The sequence below is a fragment of the Enhydra lutris genome, unplaced genomic scaffold (genome assembly GCF_002288905.1).
Source record: "Enhydra lutris kenyoni isolate GAN:26980312 unplaced genomic scaffold, ASM228890v2 scaffoldscaffold34, whole genome shotgun sequence".
NCBI classification, from domain to species: domain Eukaryota; kingdom Metazoa; phylum Chordata; class Mammalia; order Carnivora; family Mustelidae; genus Enhydra; species Enhydra lutris.
In genome coordinates, this window is record NW_019154118.1 from 5,714,824 (window position 1) to 5,733,614 (window position 18,791).

An 18,791-nucleotide genomic window follows, 5' to 3' on the forward strand; every position below is an offset into this window, starting at 1 on the left:
TTTTTTTTCTACAAGACTCATTTCAACCCTCTAACCCAATACTTCCTGCCCTTCAAAGATCCTTCAGACCTTCAGACACAGTCCAGGGCAAGATTGAGGCGGCAGCTACAAAAAATGGCCAGAGGATCAGGCAGTGACCTAGTGGCTAACCCAGGCCGGGGAGAGATGGGGGAGCACCCCTTGGGACACGCTTTAATCTGGTCCTGCGGAGTCCCTGCTCCTTTTCTGTTGAGTGGACACCACGTGACCAGGGTGACAAAGCACAGCCTACTGAGGAAAGCGTTTCATCTCCAGCAGCAGAGCTCCAGCCCAGCCCAGCCCAGGGTGTGGGGCGGGTGGTGTCAAGTTGAAAGGTCGTGAGGAGGACAGGGAACTCGAGGCACCTGGGGAAGGGAAGAGGGGCTCACAGAGGTCCCCACGACCCCTTCTCTAAGGCAGCTTTACAACTGACTTGTCTCTGAGAAAAACCTGAAAGCAGCCTAGTGAGGGTTGGTGTCTGATGAATCTGTTCAGACTGGTTTGAAGACTCCAGGCTCCCAGCAGGAGACCCATTTGGTTATCGTTCTGAGTCAAGCTTGGGCTGAGCATTGGGTCTCAACCAGCCCTCATAGACTCTGGAGAAGCAAATCTGGGTACAGTGACTGAGAACACAGACCCGTTGTTAGACACTTGGATGCTTACTGAGGGTCTAGAACTTGCTCCAGGAATCCTTGCGAACATAGAAGATGCAGGGGGCGGCCTGAAGGGGTTATGTTTGTCTTGGGGGTGGGGGTGGGCGCCAGGGCGGCTCAGTTGGTTAAGTGGCTGCCTGCAGCTCAGGTCATGACCCTGGGGTCCTGGGATAGAGTCCCACATTGGGCTCTCTGCTCTGCAGGGAGTCTACTACTCCCTTGCTCAGCCGATCCCCCTGCTTGTGCTCTCTCTGTCAAATAAATAAATAAAATCTTAAAATAGATAGATAGATGGTAGATAGCAGATTCAAGGGGTGGGAGCACAGGCGGTGGCTCCTGGTGGCCTCACCTACTGTAGCCTGGAAAGCCCCCAACCCCTCCTAATCCCTGACTAGGACAAAGCACTCATGCTCAAGGGGCAGACCGTTGCTGAAAGCCCCCTATGTCCCATCCCCCTGCAGCCTCAGGAGGGACAGCAGGCTAGCACTCACCTTGAAGGTCCCCACAGGAACCTGCCCCGGGCTCGGTTCTCAGCATGGCTCCTGACCAGATACCTGACCAGGGGAGAGCCAAATTAACCTCTCTCCAGTTAACAGGCTTCCTATAAAACTGGAAGAAATAGCCCATTTCACAGCCTAATGGGGCAGCATCAGCTCAAAGAGCTCATAAAAGCATTCTCCAATGCTCAGAGCAGAGACACTACAAACAAACAAACAAACAAACAAAACGGTGGGTGGGGGGAGGGCGGTGGGAGGGCGATATCTCAGTGGCTGGCTTCCTGTGTGGGCAGTTGGCTTTGGCTTGCTCCCTTCCTCTGGAAAACATCAGAAAGCATCAAGTGACCAGACCCGACAGTAAGACCCTGAACCCTCATGGGGTCACCATCCTGGATGTCAGACAAGGGAGGGAATGCTTTTGTTTAGTGAGGCCCACAAAGATGAGTGCAGGCCCAGAGAGAGGCCTCCTAGAAAGCAGCTGAGAAAGCGAGCACACTGGGCTTGGTGCAGGGGAAACCCTGGGGCCAGGGGTCCCTGAATGGCTCCGCTCCAGACTGCGCTGAATGCCACCTCCTAGTCACAGCTCAGAGACACCCTGTGGAGCTGGGTTTCTGGGTGCCATCACATGTCTCGGGAAGTAGAGGGCAAATGGGAAGACTGGAGGGAAAAGGGGAAGGTGAAGGATGAGCAGGGCTTGGTGTGGAATCGATGCCCACTCACATGCCCGCAGCCCAGCCCTGACCCATCTTGCAGTTCCAGAGCAAGGCTACACAGAGCTGAGGCCCCAGGACAAGCCCAGGGCTCCCAAGCAGAGTTGACCTTGAGCTCAGGGCTTCCAGAACGGCAGGAAAGATCAGGGGAGGTCTGAGACCAGGCACTGAAATACCTCCAACCCCTAGAGACACTGTAGGTGACAGGCCACGGACAGGGTCACAAGTCAGAAACAGTGCCCGGAAGCCTAGCTCAGGATTGTGTGTGACAACAGTCAGTGTCAGACCCCTCAGAAGGGGACGTTGTGAGAGTCCATGACAAGAGACCGAAAACCACCACAGGAAAACAGCATCCTAATACAAAGTCTTTCCAGGATGGGGCTGGACAGGACAGAGCCCTTCCCTAGGACTGAGCCCCAATTGGCACAGACCCACCTGCTTCCTGTGGCCAGGGGTACACGCCAGCTCACTGGGTCCCCCCCTTGGCAGGCAGATCGTAAACCTGTCCTGGGTGGGGAGTGGGCTCGAGGTGAGGGAGGCAGCGCCCCATGTGCACAGCCCCAGAAACCTCCAGAAACCTCACCTGCAGCTGGGTGTGGTCTGCACAAACTGGTTCTCGGAGGCCAAATCCTCAGCTCCTTTGTTCGCAAGAGGCAGGGAAATGACTGGCTTTCTTTTTGCTGATCTTGAGAGAAAAGGGAAAGGAGGCGCTGCCTAGCCAAGTCGAAATCGCAGTCACTCTGATTGGCGGTGTTAACGGGGGCAAGCCGGCAGCCTGATGGTTGAACACAAGCAGGTCATCCCCGTGTGACTTTCCAAAAAATGACATGAGTTGTTTTACAGAACCAGCAGCAGCTTCTGCTCCCTAGTTGCGGCCGTTACGAAAGCGGGTAGATGGCTCCCGAGCCCACAACTGGGCAGAGTTACCATGTGATCAAGAATTGCTAGTCAACGAGCCTGGCGCTCTGCCCCGCAGGCCGTCTGTGGGCTCAGGGGCCCCCCCGGCACGACAATCAGACAAGAAAGGGTCAGAATTTTCCTCCTTCAGCGAGTCCGGGGCTTCCCTCTTTCCTGGGAAAGTGGGACATCATTTTAAATTTAAATTTAAAATCGCAGAGCACCTCTAGCCAAGAAGCTCTCAAATCTTCTTTTGCTAAAAGCTGCGGAGCCCATCAGCCAAATGGATACTTAATAAACAAGAAACCCATAAAAATGGTTACCTGTGCAGGATGCGGGGGAGGGGGGTGCGGGAGTTGGGGGCGGGGAGAAGCAAGACTTCTTTTTGTTTGACTTCGGAAGCACATACATCTATTATGTGTTCTTCAAAAAAGTGAAGCCGTTTTTAAAGCTGGAAGCCCACGGTGGAAAGTGGCTGATGGCAGAGCGGCTCTGGCAGAAGGCGGTGGGAGGGGTGATGGGCAGAGACCCATCTTCTATTTTACAGTGGGCAAAATGAGAGCCTGCGGAGCTGGGCTATCTCTCCGGGTCTTTCCACAAGCCGTATCCAGACAGGGCTAAATATACTCCCCAGAAGACACAAAACACCCGATCCTTTTGAAAGATTTATTTTTAATTAAAAAATAGAAGTTATCTTAACAGAATCTGCTTGGCAGCTTCAGGGAGGGCAACTCAAAAAAGCGAGAAAACCAGGGCTTCTCCGCTCTTGGGTCACCTGACTTAGAATGGGTACAAAGGCACACGGGTCTTCAAACGAACTTTATTCAGAAACAATTCTAATAACTCAGAACTTGCTTCCCCCACCCTTTTCTGCCCACCCTCACCAGCCCGGCCCTACCCCCCCGCCTCCACCCCCCCAAAAACAACCAAAAACATTAAATTCTCTTTTAAAACGACAGAAATAAGTGCTGAGTTAGCAAGGAGGCCAGGCTTGCGGCCTGGGCTCCACCATGATCTCTCTGCTTTGATGACGGGCTGTGCAGGGGCTGGAGGGAGAGAGCCGGGGCAGCCCCCCACCGTGCCAGCCCCGGGGTGGGCTCTGGTACCCAGCCCCGCAGCCCTCGCCCCAGCAGGGGCAGGCAGTTCCAAGGCACTGTCTCCCTTCATCAAGGGCATCCCGTGGCTAAAACAGCCTTTCAGGAAGAGAAAGGCCTAAGGCAAGCAGGTCTTCATCAAATGCTTGTGATGAAAACCACTGAGACCCGTGGGGGCTGGGAGACGTGGATCTCTTCTCGCCAAGTTTACCAGGCTTTGGGGAGCGTATCTCTCTCTATTCTCCCTGACTTCCCTCTTTCCATTCCTCCCCATCTTCCCCTTCCCCCAATTGAGTTTTTATTTTAGCTTGATGGTGGGGGTTCCGAAGAGGCTACTGGCAACTCCTGGGCCTGGCCGGGGGGCTCTGCCACCTCTACGGAGACATCGCATGCTTCCGATTCCTGTGGGTCACAGAGCTCCTCCTGTCCCTGGGAGGGTGCAAGGCGCTCCTGGCTCTGGGCCTGGCTGTGCATTTTCTCTTCAGCTTCAATCTCTTCTGATGTGGGGATGGAGTTCTTCTTGGGACGACCTTTGGGTTTTGTAGGTGCTTCCTGTCCACCTTTAAGAACCTTCATGGGAGAAAAAAAACAGTCATTAAACCTAATAACTCCCTCCCTCCACTTTCCCACTCAACAGGGTCTATAGGGTTCCTTCCCAGCAGTGATGGCCTGGCAAAAGGTATTTTCAACCCATCACCTCTAGAGTATAAAGACATCTTCATTCTTTTTATTATTGTCATTATTATTATTTTAGAGTGACTTTTTAAAAAGATTTTATTTATTTATTTGACAGAGGGAGAAAGAGCACAAGTAGGCAATGGGAGGAGGGGAAGCAGGCTCCCCATTGAGCAGGGAGCCTGATGCGGGACTCAATTCCAGGACCCTGGGATCATGACCTGAGCTGAAGGCAGGCGCTTAACCAACTGAGCCACCCAGGCACCCCTTTTAAAAAGGATTTTATTTACTTATTTGAAAGAGAGAAAGAGAGAGAGAACATGTGCTAGCAGGAGAGGAAGGTTAGCAGAGGGACTCCCCACTGATCAGGGAGCCCGACATGGGGCTTGACCCCAGGACCCCAAGATCATGACCAAAGGAACACACTTAACTGACTGAGCCACCCAGGCGCCCAAGATACGTCCATTCTTTAAATGTTCAATGTACTTTCAGTGAGTATCGCATATTTTGGCTTTAAATAAAATGATCGCAAACACATTAAATAAGCCAACTTCAACAGTAAGGAAAGGAATAACAATTAAAATATTAAAGCAGTACCTATCAAGTTGACAAGTTAAAAAGCCAATATTTATAGCAAGCAGGAAAATAAATACTCCAGCGTGGGAGTGTCATTGCTATAACCTTCTCAAAAGGGAAACTGAGAATTCAAATCCAGTCTTGTGCATACTCGGACAAGGAATTTCACTTCTCATAATTTAGCCTAAGTGAGTCATCAAAGACTGAGATGAACACTGATCTGTAGAAACGTTCAACAAAAAGTCGGTGATAACAGAAAAAATTGGGGGGGGGGGGATACTCTAAAGTTTAGTTATATGATTGAGTAGATAATTATAGCATATTCCAGAGAGAGAATACTTGATAAATATTACAATCATTTGTGTAGAATGTTTAATGACATGGGAAATATCATTAACGTACTTTTGTGGAAAACAGGTTATAAACCAGCATAACCCAATCTGGAGGACGGATGACCTGTTTTCAGTGTCAAGATCATGAAGAATTTTTAATTTTTCTTTCTTTCTTTCTCTCTCTCTCTTTTGTAGTCTCTATTTTTTTGGTACAATGATCACGTGTAAGTATTTCTGTAAGAAAAAATGTTACAAGAGATATACAACTGAATGGCTCAAAGACGGAGTAGAGAATAATAGTAAGTTCCAGCCAGTTTCAAAAGTCGAATCACTACAGTAGTTGAATTCTTACTCCGCTCCTTAGCAGCTGCGTCTTTGGGAGAGTTCCTGAAAGACTGAGCCTCAGCTTCCTAGTCTACAAAACGGACATGATCCCACCTCCTCTCACAGGGGGATGACGAGGGTGACCAACAGATACAACGTATGCAAGAGAGCAAGAACTCTTCCTGCTCAGCAGAACCCGACTCCCCACCCTCCTCTCCTGGTGCTCCTGTGGGGAGCCTTCCCTGACCTCCCAGGTCCACGCAGAGGCCCTCCACCAGGGGCAAGATGAGCTCTTCCCCTTCTTCTGTTAGAGCACCTTTCACAAACCACTGTCCCTGCACATTTACTTGCCTGCTCCTCCCACTCTGCCGCTGCAGGGAGCAGGCATTCAACAACTGGAGGGGAAGAAAGATACAGAGCAAGAAATGTAACAGCGCGCCAAATAGCTTTGACTGATCGCAATGGACTTGCACATTTATTATCCCAATGTGTGATGTCGAGAATACTGTAACTTACAAAGGCAGAACTTTAAAAATACGTGTATGTTACTTTAGAATATCACAGACAGTCCGTTCTTCCATTGGTTCTGAGCTCTGACTTGGTGTCCTTGTGGCTTTCCTGGGCAGCTAGTGCCACGCGCTGCAGGAGGACCTGGATTAGCACGGATAATTAGGAGTGAAATGTATTGTGCTACTTACATAACCCACTTAATCTTATCTTCTGTAGTTGAACAGAGGTTCCTTGAAGGTAAATCCTGCAACTTTCCCTTGCTTTGTGCTCCAGACAAATCACTTTCAACTAACTCTAACAGTTACTAAATACTTATCAATCGATTACACCTCTTTCTTTCAAGAGAAGCACAGGACCTCCGGGTGCTGAACTGTAGGAATGAAGGCAGTAACTCAATAAGCCAGAAATTCTTGTTTTAAACAGCTTTATTGAGATAAAATTCACATACCATACACTTCCTAGTGACAATTAAGTGATCTTTTATACAGTCAGAACTGTACGACTATCACCAGAATCCAATTTTATTTTATTATTTTTTAAAGATTTTATTTATTTATTTGACAGAGAGATCACAAGTAGGCAGAGAGGCAGGCAGAGAGAAAGGGAGGAGGAAGCAGGCTCCCTGCCAAGCAGAGAGCCTGATGCGGAACTCGATCCCAGGATCCCTGAGATCATGACCTGAGCCGAAGGCAGGGGCTTAACCCACTGAGCCACCCAGGCACCCCAGAATCCAATTTTAGAACATTCTTAGCACCCCCCAAAAGAAACCCCATACCCATTAACAGTCACCTGTATTTTGCCCCAGGCCCTGCACCCCCAACCCTAGGCAACCACTCGTCTGCCTTTTGTCTCTATAGATTTGCCTGTTCTTGCTATTTCATATGAATTGAGTTACACAGTATGTCATCCTTTGCCATTGGCTTCTTTTCACTCAGCATGAGATGCTTTCAAGGGTCATCCATGCTGTAGCCTAGATCAATACTTCAATTCCTTTTTATGGCCAACTAATAGCCATTGTGGGAACAGATCACATTCCATTTACCCATTCATCAGTGGAGAGACACGCAGGTTGCTACTACCTTTTGGCTGTTGTGAACAGTGCTGCTGTAAAGAGGGTACAGAAACATCTGTTCACTTCTTTTGGGTGTATCCGTACAACTGGGATTGCTGTGTCATATGGTAACTCTGTTTTTTTGTTTTTTTTGTTTTTTGGACCTTCCGGACTGTTTGCCAAAGCGATTGCACCATGTTCCAATCAGCAGTCTATGAGGGATCCAATTCTCCATATCCTCACCAGTATGTGATGGTATGTCTTTCTGATTCCAGCCACGCCAGAGGGAAGGCCGTGGTACCCCATGCTTGTGAGTTACATTTCCCTGAGGACTGATGAAGAGGAGCATCTTTTCCTGTGCTTATGGGCCAACCATATGTTTTCTTGAGACAGAGGTCTATCCAAATCCTTCACTCATGTGAAATTCGGTCACCTTATTATTATTGAGGTGTAAGGGTTCTTTTTTTTTTTTTTTAAGATTTTATTTATTTACTTGACAGACAGAGATCACAAGCAGGTGGAGAGGCAGGCAGAGAGAGAGGAAGCAGGCCCCTTGCTGAGCAGAGAGCCCGACTCAGGGCTCGATCCCAGGACTCTGGGATCATGACCCGAGCCAAAGGCAGAGGCTTTAACCCACTGAACCACCCAGGCGCCCCGAGGTGTAAGGGTTTTTTATACACATTCAGGATACAAGTCCATCATCAGATACAAAATTTGCAAAGGCCCTCTCCTGTTCCGTGTGTTGTCTCTTCCCTCTCTTGGCAATGTCCTTCACAGCATATAGGCTTTTAGTTCTGATGAAGACCAATTTATTTTCTCTTTCGTTGCTTGGGCTTTGGTGTGCTCAGGAGATTTTGCCTAATCCAAGGCCATGAATATTTACTCTTAAATTTTCTTTTTTCAACTTTCCTCTGGCTATTCGAGGTCTTTTCTGGTTCCATAAAAAAATATGGAGCACTTCACGAATTTGCGTGTCATCCTTGCGCAGGGGCCATGCTAATCTTCTCTGTATCGTTCCAATTTTACTATATGTGCAGCAGAAGCGAGTACATTTTCTTCTAAGAGTTTTACAGTTTTAGCTTTTACCTTTAGGTCTATGGTTCACTTTGAGTTATTTTTTGTATAAGGTGTGAGGAAACCCAGAGGCTCTCAACAAACACCTCTTTCTAGCTGGGGATCTGCTCAGCCACTGCACTTTCCACGCGGACAGCAAACACACTAGGAAGGGGACCTCTAACAAGGTAGAGACGCTGACAGAATGCACCTCTGGGGAGAAGGCGTCCCTATATTCCTTTTCACATAAGTCAGCATCTGATTTTTATTTCAGTCTGAGTGCAGGCTGTTGAAAGTGCCCAGATGTGCCAAGATGGAATTTATGTGTTGAAAGCAGCTCCACTTGGTATGAAAGAGGTTATACAAAATTAAGTTGCCCCATATAGTAATCAAGTTATAAAAGGGCAGGTCTAAGGAAGCCACCTAATTGGCAAAAGAAAGTCCAGCCCAGCAATTAGAAAACACCACCCACACAGCTTGGATAGACCCCACCTGGCTGTTTTCCTACTGCACGGAGGAAAAAAAAAATCAAAACAATCAAGCCATTTTCTAAATGGGATAAAACATTCCAGCGCAAGCAATAATTAGGAGATAACTACCCTCCTGGCTGCTTCCCGCGCTCGACCTCTGGCCCCTTGCCTCCCAGCACACCTGAGACAAGCAATTATCTCATAACCGCCCCATGCCAGGAGCTGTGCGTTCTCATGCACCCCGTGGCCCTCCTCCCCGGGGTCCCTTCTGCCCAATTATTCCTAAAGCCAATTTAGTCCCCTTGGTCGGGGGAGTCCAGACAACACACCGCACCCGAGGTCACATGCCTCTTTGAGAAACAGCTAGACACCATCTACCTCCATTAGTCGTGTTTGCTGCTAGCCGCAGCTCCCCTCACCCCTCAAAACCCTTCAACTAGATATTCAAATATGTTGTGGCTGAAGATGTCAGGACAGGCCTGTTTCCTTTCCAAGGCACTTGGGTGGGAGACACGCAGTTAGATGGCAGAGCACGGACCATGAGCGCAGGGAGGGGCCCTCTACCTCCCCCATTACTCAGACAGGAAACTGAGCAGGCACAGTAATCTGCCATGGGCCAAGAGCAAGCCAAGGGCAGGGCTGGGATTTGAACACACAGCCCTGCCCACTTGACCCTAACGCTCTTACCAATATCTCATTGTGCATAATGAGTGAGGGATATGTCAAATGTGCCTCTGTGATTTCTGATTCTAATACCTCTCTGCAGTTCCCCAGTCTCCCGGCAGACCCTAGGTCACGGGCGCCTTCCCCAGGGGTGCTTTCTGCACCTTTTTCTGTCTTCATCTGCGGCTCTCTGGAGCAGGGAGAGTCGGATCAACTGATGGCTATTTCCATGAAGCTGAGAAGTTGGGATTCCCTGGCACAAATCTTTTTCCTGCATCCTGCTCGACAGCCTTTCCCTGCCGGAAGACGCCATGCCCCACATGCTAGAGCACTGAGCCGAAGCAGGCCCGGCGAGAAAGGACAGCCAGGATGGTTCTCATCCAGAAGACAGTTTCGGGGCCCCAGAAACCTGTAGGATTCAGTTTCTGCTTATATATTTTCTGGCCTCCCCAACTGGATTCTCTGAAGATGTGAATTACATGGCTAAGTAAATAATAATAATAATAAAGGAGGAGGAGGAGGAAGAGGAGGATGGTGGTTAACACTTCTCAGCTGCGTTCTATGCAGGAAGCCCTGCTAGAAAGCGCTCACAGGGATGAGCTCATTTAGCACCACAGCCCTATAAGGTGTTTATGTATGAGGCATTTTACTAACGGGAAAACAGGACCCCAGAGGTTAAGGAACCTGCTCAAGATCACATAGAGAGTAGCCATTTCACGGAATTGTTGACTATCTAGAGATCTGCAGCGCCCCAAGATGAGGACGGCGCCTGCTCTGTGGCCCACCCAATCCTGTGACCAGGGCAGGAGGCTGGTGTCCATTCGGATCCTCTCACTGAACTGGGTTTTAGAGCTGAGAGAGATCCCTGAATGATGAGGCACTTTTGGCCCATTGCAAAACTCTGGGTCCTCCTGGAACTCGAGCCAAACAGAAATGGAATAGAAGGTGAGCGTCCCATCTCGTGTGCTAGATGAAATTTATCCAACCCGCTAGAAGTTACCAATGCTGACCGGTAGGAACTAGTCTGAGATGCTATCTGGCCTCTGGCAGCGCTCTCCTTGGCCGCCCTGTGAGTAACTCTTGAGAACTGAGTGCTAATCTTTTTCCAGTTCCAATTAGGTGACTAGCCTTGAGACATCTTTATTACCCAATTAGCTTTTTCTTTTCCTCCCAGTACTTGAAGAGATAGCCTTGAAAGAGTTCTACCAGGAAAACATATGAGGCAATCTGGATCCCAACAATGCCTCGCTGTTGAAGGGGAGTCAGAATTCAGACCCGCAATGGAACTACTACCCTCCCCTTTGTAGCTCTGGCCATTCTGAAGTCGTTCAAAGAGCCCCGGGTGCTCTGGCTTCTTCCTTGTGACCGTGACACCCTCCCCACCTTTGCCTGGCCCTCTTCTATTTGTCTGCTGAAACCATTTTAGACGACACCTCTTCCCTGACGCCCTCCCTTTCTCTATCCTGATTTCAAACCCAGTAAAGTCCACTGTGGACCTGATCCCTCTGAATAATTACTAGTTTCACAGGTCGGTCCCCTCCCACCTGACGGGGTACTCTTTTCTCATTTTATTTTGTAATGGACATGTTCGTGACTTATCTTGGCATCTCCGTTGCCCCGGTGCTCCATTCCTACGCTCAACATTTAACTGCTAGAGCGGACACAGTGCTTGGCACTCCTGCCTCTCCTGAAGGGACCTGGATTCAACTGGCCCGTGGAATGCTCTCTGAGGTTAAATCTGCTGAGTGACTTCCATTTTGCTTTTGGTGACAGGGCTGACCCTCACTAACCAGCTCGCACTTGAGCCGGCAGCCCAGTGGCTGGTGAACAACCGGTGACGTCAGAGGCAAAGGCACACGCTCGTCCCACGGGCAGCGGGCGGAGCTGGCGGGGATGGCAGGCTGTCAATTCCTTAATCGTCTGACTCATGAAGAGATCGCTGATAACTGATTTCAACAATGCCTCTGCCACTCAGGAGACATTGATTTCGATGATGATGATTGACGAGGAAGGAGGTGGGTGGCGGACTTGCCCGAAATCAGCCGGGGAGGGACAGGCATGGGAACTCGGCCCAGAGTTTCTAACTCCCAGATCTGGTTCTTTCTGAGATCAGTTCCCCGGGAAGTTTCCGTCATTATTTTCTTCTTTCTTTCTTTCTCCCCACCCCCCCAGATTTTATTTATTTATTTGTCATGGAGAAAGAGAGCAAGAGCGTACACGTGCGAGTGCTCACACAAGCAGGCAGAGAGGCAGGCAGAAGAGAAGCAGGCTCCCCGCTGAGAAAGGAGCCCCATGTGGGGCTCAACCCCAGGACCCCAAGATCACGACCTTAGCAGAAGGCAGACGCTTGACCCACTGAGCCACCAAGGTGCCCCTCAGCCATCATCTTCATGTACCTGTAGCATTCTTAAGGTTTTGGAATGACATATTTCACCAAATCCCATTTATCCTTCAACTTTTCCTTACACCCTTCTCAAATACCCAACCCCTGAACACTTCTGGTTCATATACCTACAAGAATTCTAATTCACCATCACATGCTCCCTGGCTGCTTTCTGGATCTTGACTTTCCAATGGCGTCACAAATGCCATGAAGGCAGGCTTACATCTTATTTCATTACTTTCTACCGTGCCTAGGATAAGCACGGTTCACAAGAGATGTGAAGACACACAAGTGGAGTCATTCAGGATATGTGTGTTTGTACTGACATCTTGGCCTCTCTTTGCAAGCTCTCCGGGGGCCATGCCGCCTCCCCCTGAACATCCTTCCCTGGCAGGCTCAGGTCCCCCCAGAGGAAATGATGAGATTTGCCCAGGAATTCCCTTCCAGGAATATAATAAATGCTGCCTGGCTGGCTTTTTTTCCTGTTAAGAATTAATTTACAATGTATTTCTTTTTCTCAGATGACAGCAAGGACTAATGTTTTCAGAAAAAAATTATTGGACAAAAGCACAAAATTGAGAAAATGTCTCTGTATCTAGTAGCTATTAAAAATAGCTATTGACTCACCTGTTTTCCTGAAAACTAGGGGCCAGAGAAGGACCTCAGTTTTAGTAACTGTAAAAAAAAAAAAAACCCACCATATTCTAGCTCTTGAACACCAGGAAAGATGGCTTGTGGCCAGATGGGTTAGCAAATTAGAGTGTTGTCCACGCAGGTCTGGACCACCTGGTCCGCACCAGAGGAGAAAGGACCAGTAAGTTTCAGTGAGGGTGTGAGGAAGGCCCAGGTCACAGGCCATGGTTGTACCTGGTCTTTCCAGAAAACAGGTTGCTTCCCACCCTCTCGTCCCAGCTCACCTCTTGTCTCTGGGCTTTGACCTTTTCCCTTGCGGTTTACAGAACTAGCAATGAAACATGCAACCACTTTGGAAAATCCAGATTTAACAGATTTTTCATAGTTGCTCTTTTTTAAGAAAAAGTGAACTATGATGAAGCTGAATCCTTCAAAATATGGAGATGTCTATTTGGTGTTTTTGTTTGTTTGTTTTTTAGCAAGGGGTGTTTATGCTAATAGGTCCATTTAGAAACCAAAGATGGAATGCTTGATTAGCAAGGTAATAAAACAACGTTAGGGAAACCACCAGGGGAACCTGGGAGCTTGCGATCACGTGAATCCCCAGCCCTGTCACAGACCTCTGCACTCAGAATCCGGGGAGAGCCTCAACTTCTGTATTTGTACCTGCAATCCAGGTTCCTCTGATACCCACTGAAGCCTGACAATGCCTACATTCCAGCCCATGTAGCCCAGGAACAGATGTGCCCTATATGTCATCATAAACAAAGAGTCCTGACTTCTAATCTTAGCTCCTGGTGGGAGGGGGAAGGAAGTTCTTTGAAAAGGCCAGCAGGTGGGGTGAAAACTAGCAACTGAGAAGCTTGTGAGCTTTCTTTTATTTCCAAGGAAACTATGGAAAAGAATATCCTTCTGGTCAGGAAATCCAGGTCAGGAGGAATGGCTTATCTGACCGTCCCAACGGCCTCCCTCCCAGCCAGCATCATAAAAGGCCTTCCACTCTCCGACACCCAAACCACCAGTGGTCCCTCCTGTCTTCTTCCCAGCCCTGTGGTAAGAATTTTCCCCATCATGGTGGGCACGCAGTGAGACTCACTCTCTTCCTTACCATTTTCTTCCACTTCATTCTGCGGTTCTGATACCAAGTCTTCACCTGCAGTTGAGTGAGTCCTAGAGATTGGGCCAAGTCCAACCTAGAAGGTGTGAGATGCAAAGGAAGGATGAGGAAGGAGGAAAGGGGCAGAAGGGATGGGGTCCCGCGGACTAGCTCCAGGCACCGCTATCAGAGTGCGGACATCCCCCATTGAAGCAGTTCTTCCCCAAAGAGCTTTATTTTCCTTCCAAGTATCTCATGGATGAAACTCTGGGAACCTGAGAAACGGATGACTACAACCCAAGGGCACCTGGGGCCATCATCCTGGAAACATCCACTGTCTGCTCTGGAGCCGAAAAGGATTTCTCAGCCTTGATTATAAAGTTCTCTTTCTGACCTGACGGAGTCTTTACGTGGATCCCATATAAAATGAGGACGCTGTCCCCAAATCCAAACTGGAAAAGAAAAGTAAAGACCTGTCATCCTTGTCAAAATCCTCATCAACCCCAATGCAGCACAAGCCCCCCTCCTGCAGGGGGGCCTTCCCACCCCCAAGACACCTCCCACAGCTTCTGCCCTCTGGACCTTCCCACCAGTCAGCCATCACCTGGGGCGGGGGGGCTCCACATTGTCAAGGGTTCCCTGTTTCCCACAAGTACTTTCTGCCTCCCTGATTCAACAGCAAGGGCCTCTTTTCTGTCTACAGATGTGCCTATCAGGTACTCAGTCCAGACCAAGGGCTCAAAAAATACTTTCTGATAGACAGATTCATTCATCGTAGCTGCCCTGAACTGTTAAAATTTGGGTTCCAGAAGAAACATTCAATCTGTAACCCCTCCTGCTTCCCATTTGATTGATAACCATGGTTCTGCATTTCTCTGTAGCCTTCTGTGAATCCCTGAATGTCAAAGCCATTCCTGGGAAGTGTGAGGTTGGGAGCTACTTCCAAAGATCCAGCAACCCTTTCCAGGGAACCGCGGTGGGATCCCAGCCCCTAGCTCAGCCCCCAACAACCCATGCTGTCTTATTTATTCCCTTCTTTGATGCTGTGAAGTAGGTATAATTATTCCCATTTTACGGATGAGAGATCTGAAGTTTGGAAAGATTAGAATCTCTCGGTAACCATGGTCAAATCCTGTCTGCTGCCTGTTTTTGTAAATAAAGTTTTTATTGGCATATGGACACCCATTTGTCTGCCTATGTCCATGGCTGCTTTCCTGCTCCAGGCTTGGAGGCGAGCAGCTGTGACAGAGACTGAAATGACTTTCTTTCTGGTCCCATACAAGAAAAACTTTGCTGAGCCCTGGGAGATGATCCTAGAGTGAGAGGTACAGCTACAACGTGAACCTACTTACGTCTGGCTTGTCTGCCTCCTCCTGTATGGGGCTCCCCTCCACCCACCATGTTTTTATACAAGTTCGATTTATCCAAGGGAAGCTCCTGCTCAAAGCTTTTGAAGAGAAAATGCAAACAACCCAACTGGAGTATATTAAATGCGAAAGAGAGCCAGGCTTCCAAACTCAATCCTCAAGACTACAGCTATGGACCAATGTTGAAAAGAACCCCGGGTCTACTACCTGAGCACCAACAGGAAGGACCCCCTCCTTGAGCCAACATGAGCGGTCTCCCTGTGACTTCTAGAGTGACAACCTGGGCCAAGTACCCTTGCTACAGGGAGCGATGGTCACCACTTTCAAAGTCCAAGGTTTCTGAAGATTACAGTCTGTGGCTCTGAGGTTCCTCCTGTCACACAAACTTCCCACCCACAAGCCTGAGCCACGGGGATGCCCGAGAACGCGTTCTCGGCCACAACTTTCTTTCCCCAACATCTGACCGTGAGCAAGACCAGCGGGTATTGGCAATGAAGGTTCCAGGTGCCACTTGCTGGCACTGCAGCTGCCCAGCTCCCCTGCTCTGACCAGAGGGCACGATTGCAATCTCCAATAATAAAAACAGTCTTCCTTCCCCCAAAACCTCAGAACCTGTCTCACATCGGCAATTCACATATCTCCGGTTGTCCCAGGGAAAGGGCGACTGGAAGCTAACAGTTTTATTGAAAGTGATTAACAGACCGAAGCTAGTAAATTCCCTGCGCTGAGAGCACTCAGCCCTCCCCACTAATGAAGCATTGCTTCCCAAGCAGCCTTTCATTAGGAACCAAAACTCCAGGGGGCTGTCCCACAGGCTTCTGGTCTCCCCGGCTCCCACCGCGCCTGGCAGCCCGGTTCACCTGAGGCCATCAGGTGCGTGAATCAATGGCAGGCTCACTTCACGGCTCTGCATTAGCAACTGGTGTTAGCTCACTTGGGAAAAATGCACCCCTGACTCACTCTGGCTACAGAAAGGCACTTCACTGTCATCGGCTTTCTCTCATTACCTGCCACCGTTACAAATTCTCACTTCCCTGCGTATTCGCTTAAATGGGGTCACCTAGGAAACTGGAGAAACAAACAAAAGGGAAGAGGGAGAAAGCGTGGGAGGAGGGAGTGCTCATGGCCCTGGTCACGTAGGGAGGTGAGGAACACGGGAGAGGGCGGGTGAAGGCGGCAGCTCCCATGCCAGCCAGATGGTGTCCTTCTCCCCAGGCAAGTGAATCAGTCCTGCGTAGGTCACCTGAGAGGTGCCTGAGCAGGTATCAGGAAGTCCCAGGAGCTTGATGAGGAATGAACAGTTCTGTTAAAACATTCTCTGACTTCCAGAAAATAAGCCTAACATTTTACCCATGCTTGTTGAAGCCCTTTGGGAGTTACTACCACACAAGTCATAAACAATGGCACCCACCTCCACTGGCTGCCCAGCTCCCTGAGGCCCTCCTTTACCTGCTGGGGCCACCAAAACACCTGATGATAACTGGGCATCCCTTCTGTCACTCCCCACTTCACAGCCGCGTCTCCACTGTCTGGCCAAAGCCTCCCCCAGAGGCTCACGTCCCAACAGGACTCCCACTTTCCCCCACCAAACCCATTTTGTCCTCTACCTTGCAACTTTGGTCGTGGTATCCCTGTCTATGCGGTGACCCAAACCAGGAGGAACAGGCTTCCCAGATCTCTCTTCCCTTCCTCATGCCGGTGTCAAGCCTGTCCATGCCACCTTCAAAACTGTTCTTCAATCTATTCCCTTTTCTCCGTGCCCACTATCACCACCTTAATTCAGGTCTTCAGGGACTATCCCTGGGCTTCCTCCCACTCCCCTGCTCCATCGCTTCCATCTCAGATCAGACACTGAGGATGCCACCAGGACGAGGAGTCTAAAAGGTAAATCTGGCCACATCCCTCCCCACTCTTAGAGGCTGCCAATGAAAACGAAGTCAGCATTCTTTGGCCAGGCACATGAGCCTTCCCACCTCCGGCCTCCTCTCCTGCTACACTCCCATTTGCACTGTCGGGAACCTGCAGTTCCCTCAGCGTGCCCAGCGAGCCGTGCCTCAGTGCCCCTGTGGGCCATTCCCTCTGGGCCATAAGAGTCAAAGCTCTTCTGAAATGTTGCCTCCTCGGAGATGCCTTCCTTAACCCCATCTCACACATACTCCACAATGTCTTCCAGCCCTTGGTAACATACCGGCACCAGGACCCGTGCCTTGGGTCGTGGGTACTTGTCCTGCCCTCCCCTAGCATCTCCTGCACAGCAAGACTCTTTTCTCCTACTTTCTGGATGCACACTCGGACACCATGCCCGGCCCCCAGCAAACGCCCAGCACCCAGCTGATGGGGGCTCAATTAAGTGAATCAGTAGCCAGATGCTCTTTAGTGAGGGATTTGTACACGCCTTTCTCACTTAAACTTGTGTCAAACAGCTACTAACTAGCTTAAGAGATGCATGACAGTTTCCTTCCCTTTCTCTTCAATAGGACTAGGATCAAACCTAATACAGACAAGGAAGTGAGCAAAAGAACAGAAAAAGGACCTGGAAAATCCTCCCAGTAAACAGGATCACATATTAGCTCAGCCCTCTCCAGAGCCCCTGAGTGAGTTTGAAAGAATAAGGTAAGACAGACATTCTTGCATATTCTGCAGTTAAGATACTAAATTAAAGAAAGGAGGTGGGAGATGAAGGTCTTTGAGTAAATCAGGGGTCACAGTCCCCTCACCTGGATTTCAAAAGGGTTTAAAGAAGGAACCCACATCTGGGTCCTGCTCGTCTCTTAGCCAAGTGGTTCTGACTTAATATCCATCAAATCTACCCCAACATCTAGTGGCTCCTGAACCAAATCCGTCCAGGCCTTCCCAGTCAAGGGCCAGGCCCGCAGCCTGAGTCAGCTGGGAATTGCAGGGTGGGGAGAAGCCCGAGAAGGTCCCGGGTCTCCATCCCACAGCTAATCCCACTGCGGCTAAGCCTACGTGTAAGCGGCTTTAAAAAACAAACCTGTTTGCCAGCTCAGAGCCTGGGCAACCTATTCACTAAACTTGACTTTGATGCTCACACTGGAGTAGTTAAGTTAAATATGGGGATACAGCTGGGGCTTAAGGATGATGAGCACCAGTGGGCTGGGTGCTGTCGAACAGGCTGCGACGTGCACCAAGGGTGAGACTCCTGCCATCGTGTAGAACCTCTCTCTAAAACAGTCCTTGCCCCTCTCTCTAAATGAGTCCCTGTGGCTCTCCATCCCGGCCCGAGAGCAAAAGGTGTCACCCCTTCCCGAAGGCCTTCCCCATGGACAGTCCCTTCCCCGGGTTCTCACCTGTCCGGAGTGGACAAGTACTTCTGCTTCTGGAACTTCTTCTCCAGGCCCATGAGCTGCAGCTCGGTGAAGATGGTACGGCTCCGGCGGGGCTTCTTCTGCCGCGGCGTGGGCTGCTCTGTCTCTGACTCACTGCTGCCCAGAGCCTCACCCCCTGGGGCCTCGTTGGACGAGGCCTCGGGGGCCGGGTGGCAGGACAAGGCCTGGGCAGCTCCCGGGGGGGCAGGGACCAGGTGGGAGATGACCGCGGGCTGCCGGGTGATCACTGAGAGGAGAGGGTATGCCCGAAGGGAAGCAGGGCCTGGAAGACAAACAGGGCGCCAGGTCATGAAAGGAGCCGGGATGGAAGAGAGCCAGGGCCCCTCAGAGGACCACTGGCCCACGCCAGTCTGCAGGTAGGGCCTCCTGATCATAAGGAGGTAGAATGGAAGAAGGGGAAGAGGACCTAGAACTGCTTGCGGGGGGGGGGGGGGGGGGGGGG

The 18,791-nt window shown here is 50.0% G+C and overlaps 1 protein-coding gene across 1 annotated transcript in view; it reads right to left on the bottom strand.

The window, feature by feature from the left end:
• Positions 1-3,857: 3,857 nt before the first annotated feature.
• Positions 3,858-18,791, bottom strand: part of LOC111153971 (BARX homeobox 2) — a 74,066-nt gene continuing 59,132 nt past the window's right edge. Inside the window, exons 2-4 of the mRNA XM_022513329.1 lie at positions 18,311-18,611; positions 13,648-13,732; positions 3,858-4,439 (exon numbers count right to left, since the gene is read on the bottom strand). Coding sequence (XP_022369037.1) covers positions 4,173-4,439; positions 13,648-13,732; positions 18,311-18,611 — 653 coding nt within the window. The 3' untranslated portion in view covers positions 3,858-4,172. The remainder of the gene's footprint in view (positions 4,440-13,647; positions 13,733-18,310; positions 18,612-18,791) is intronic.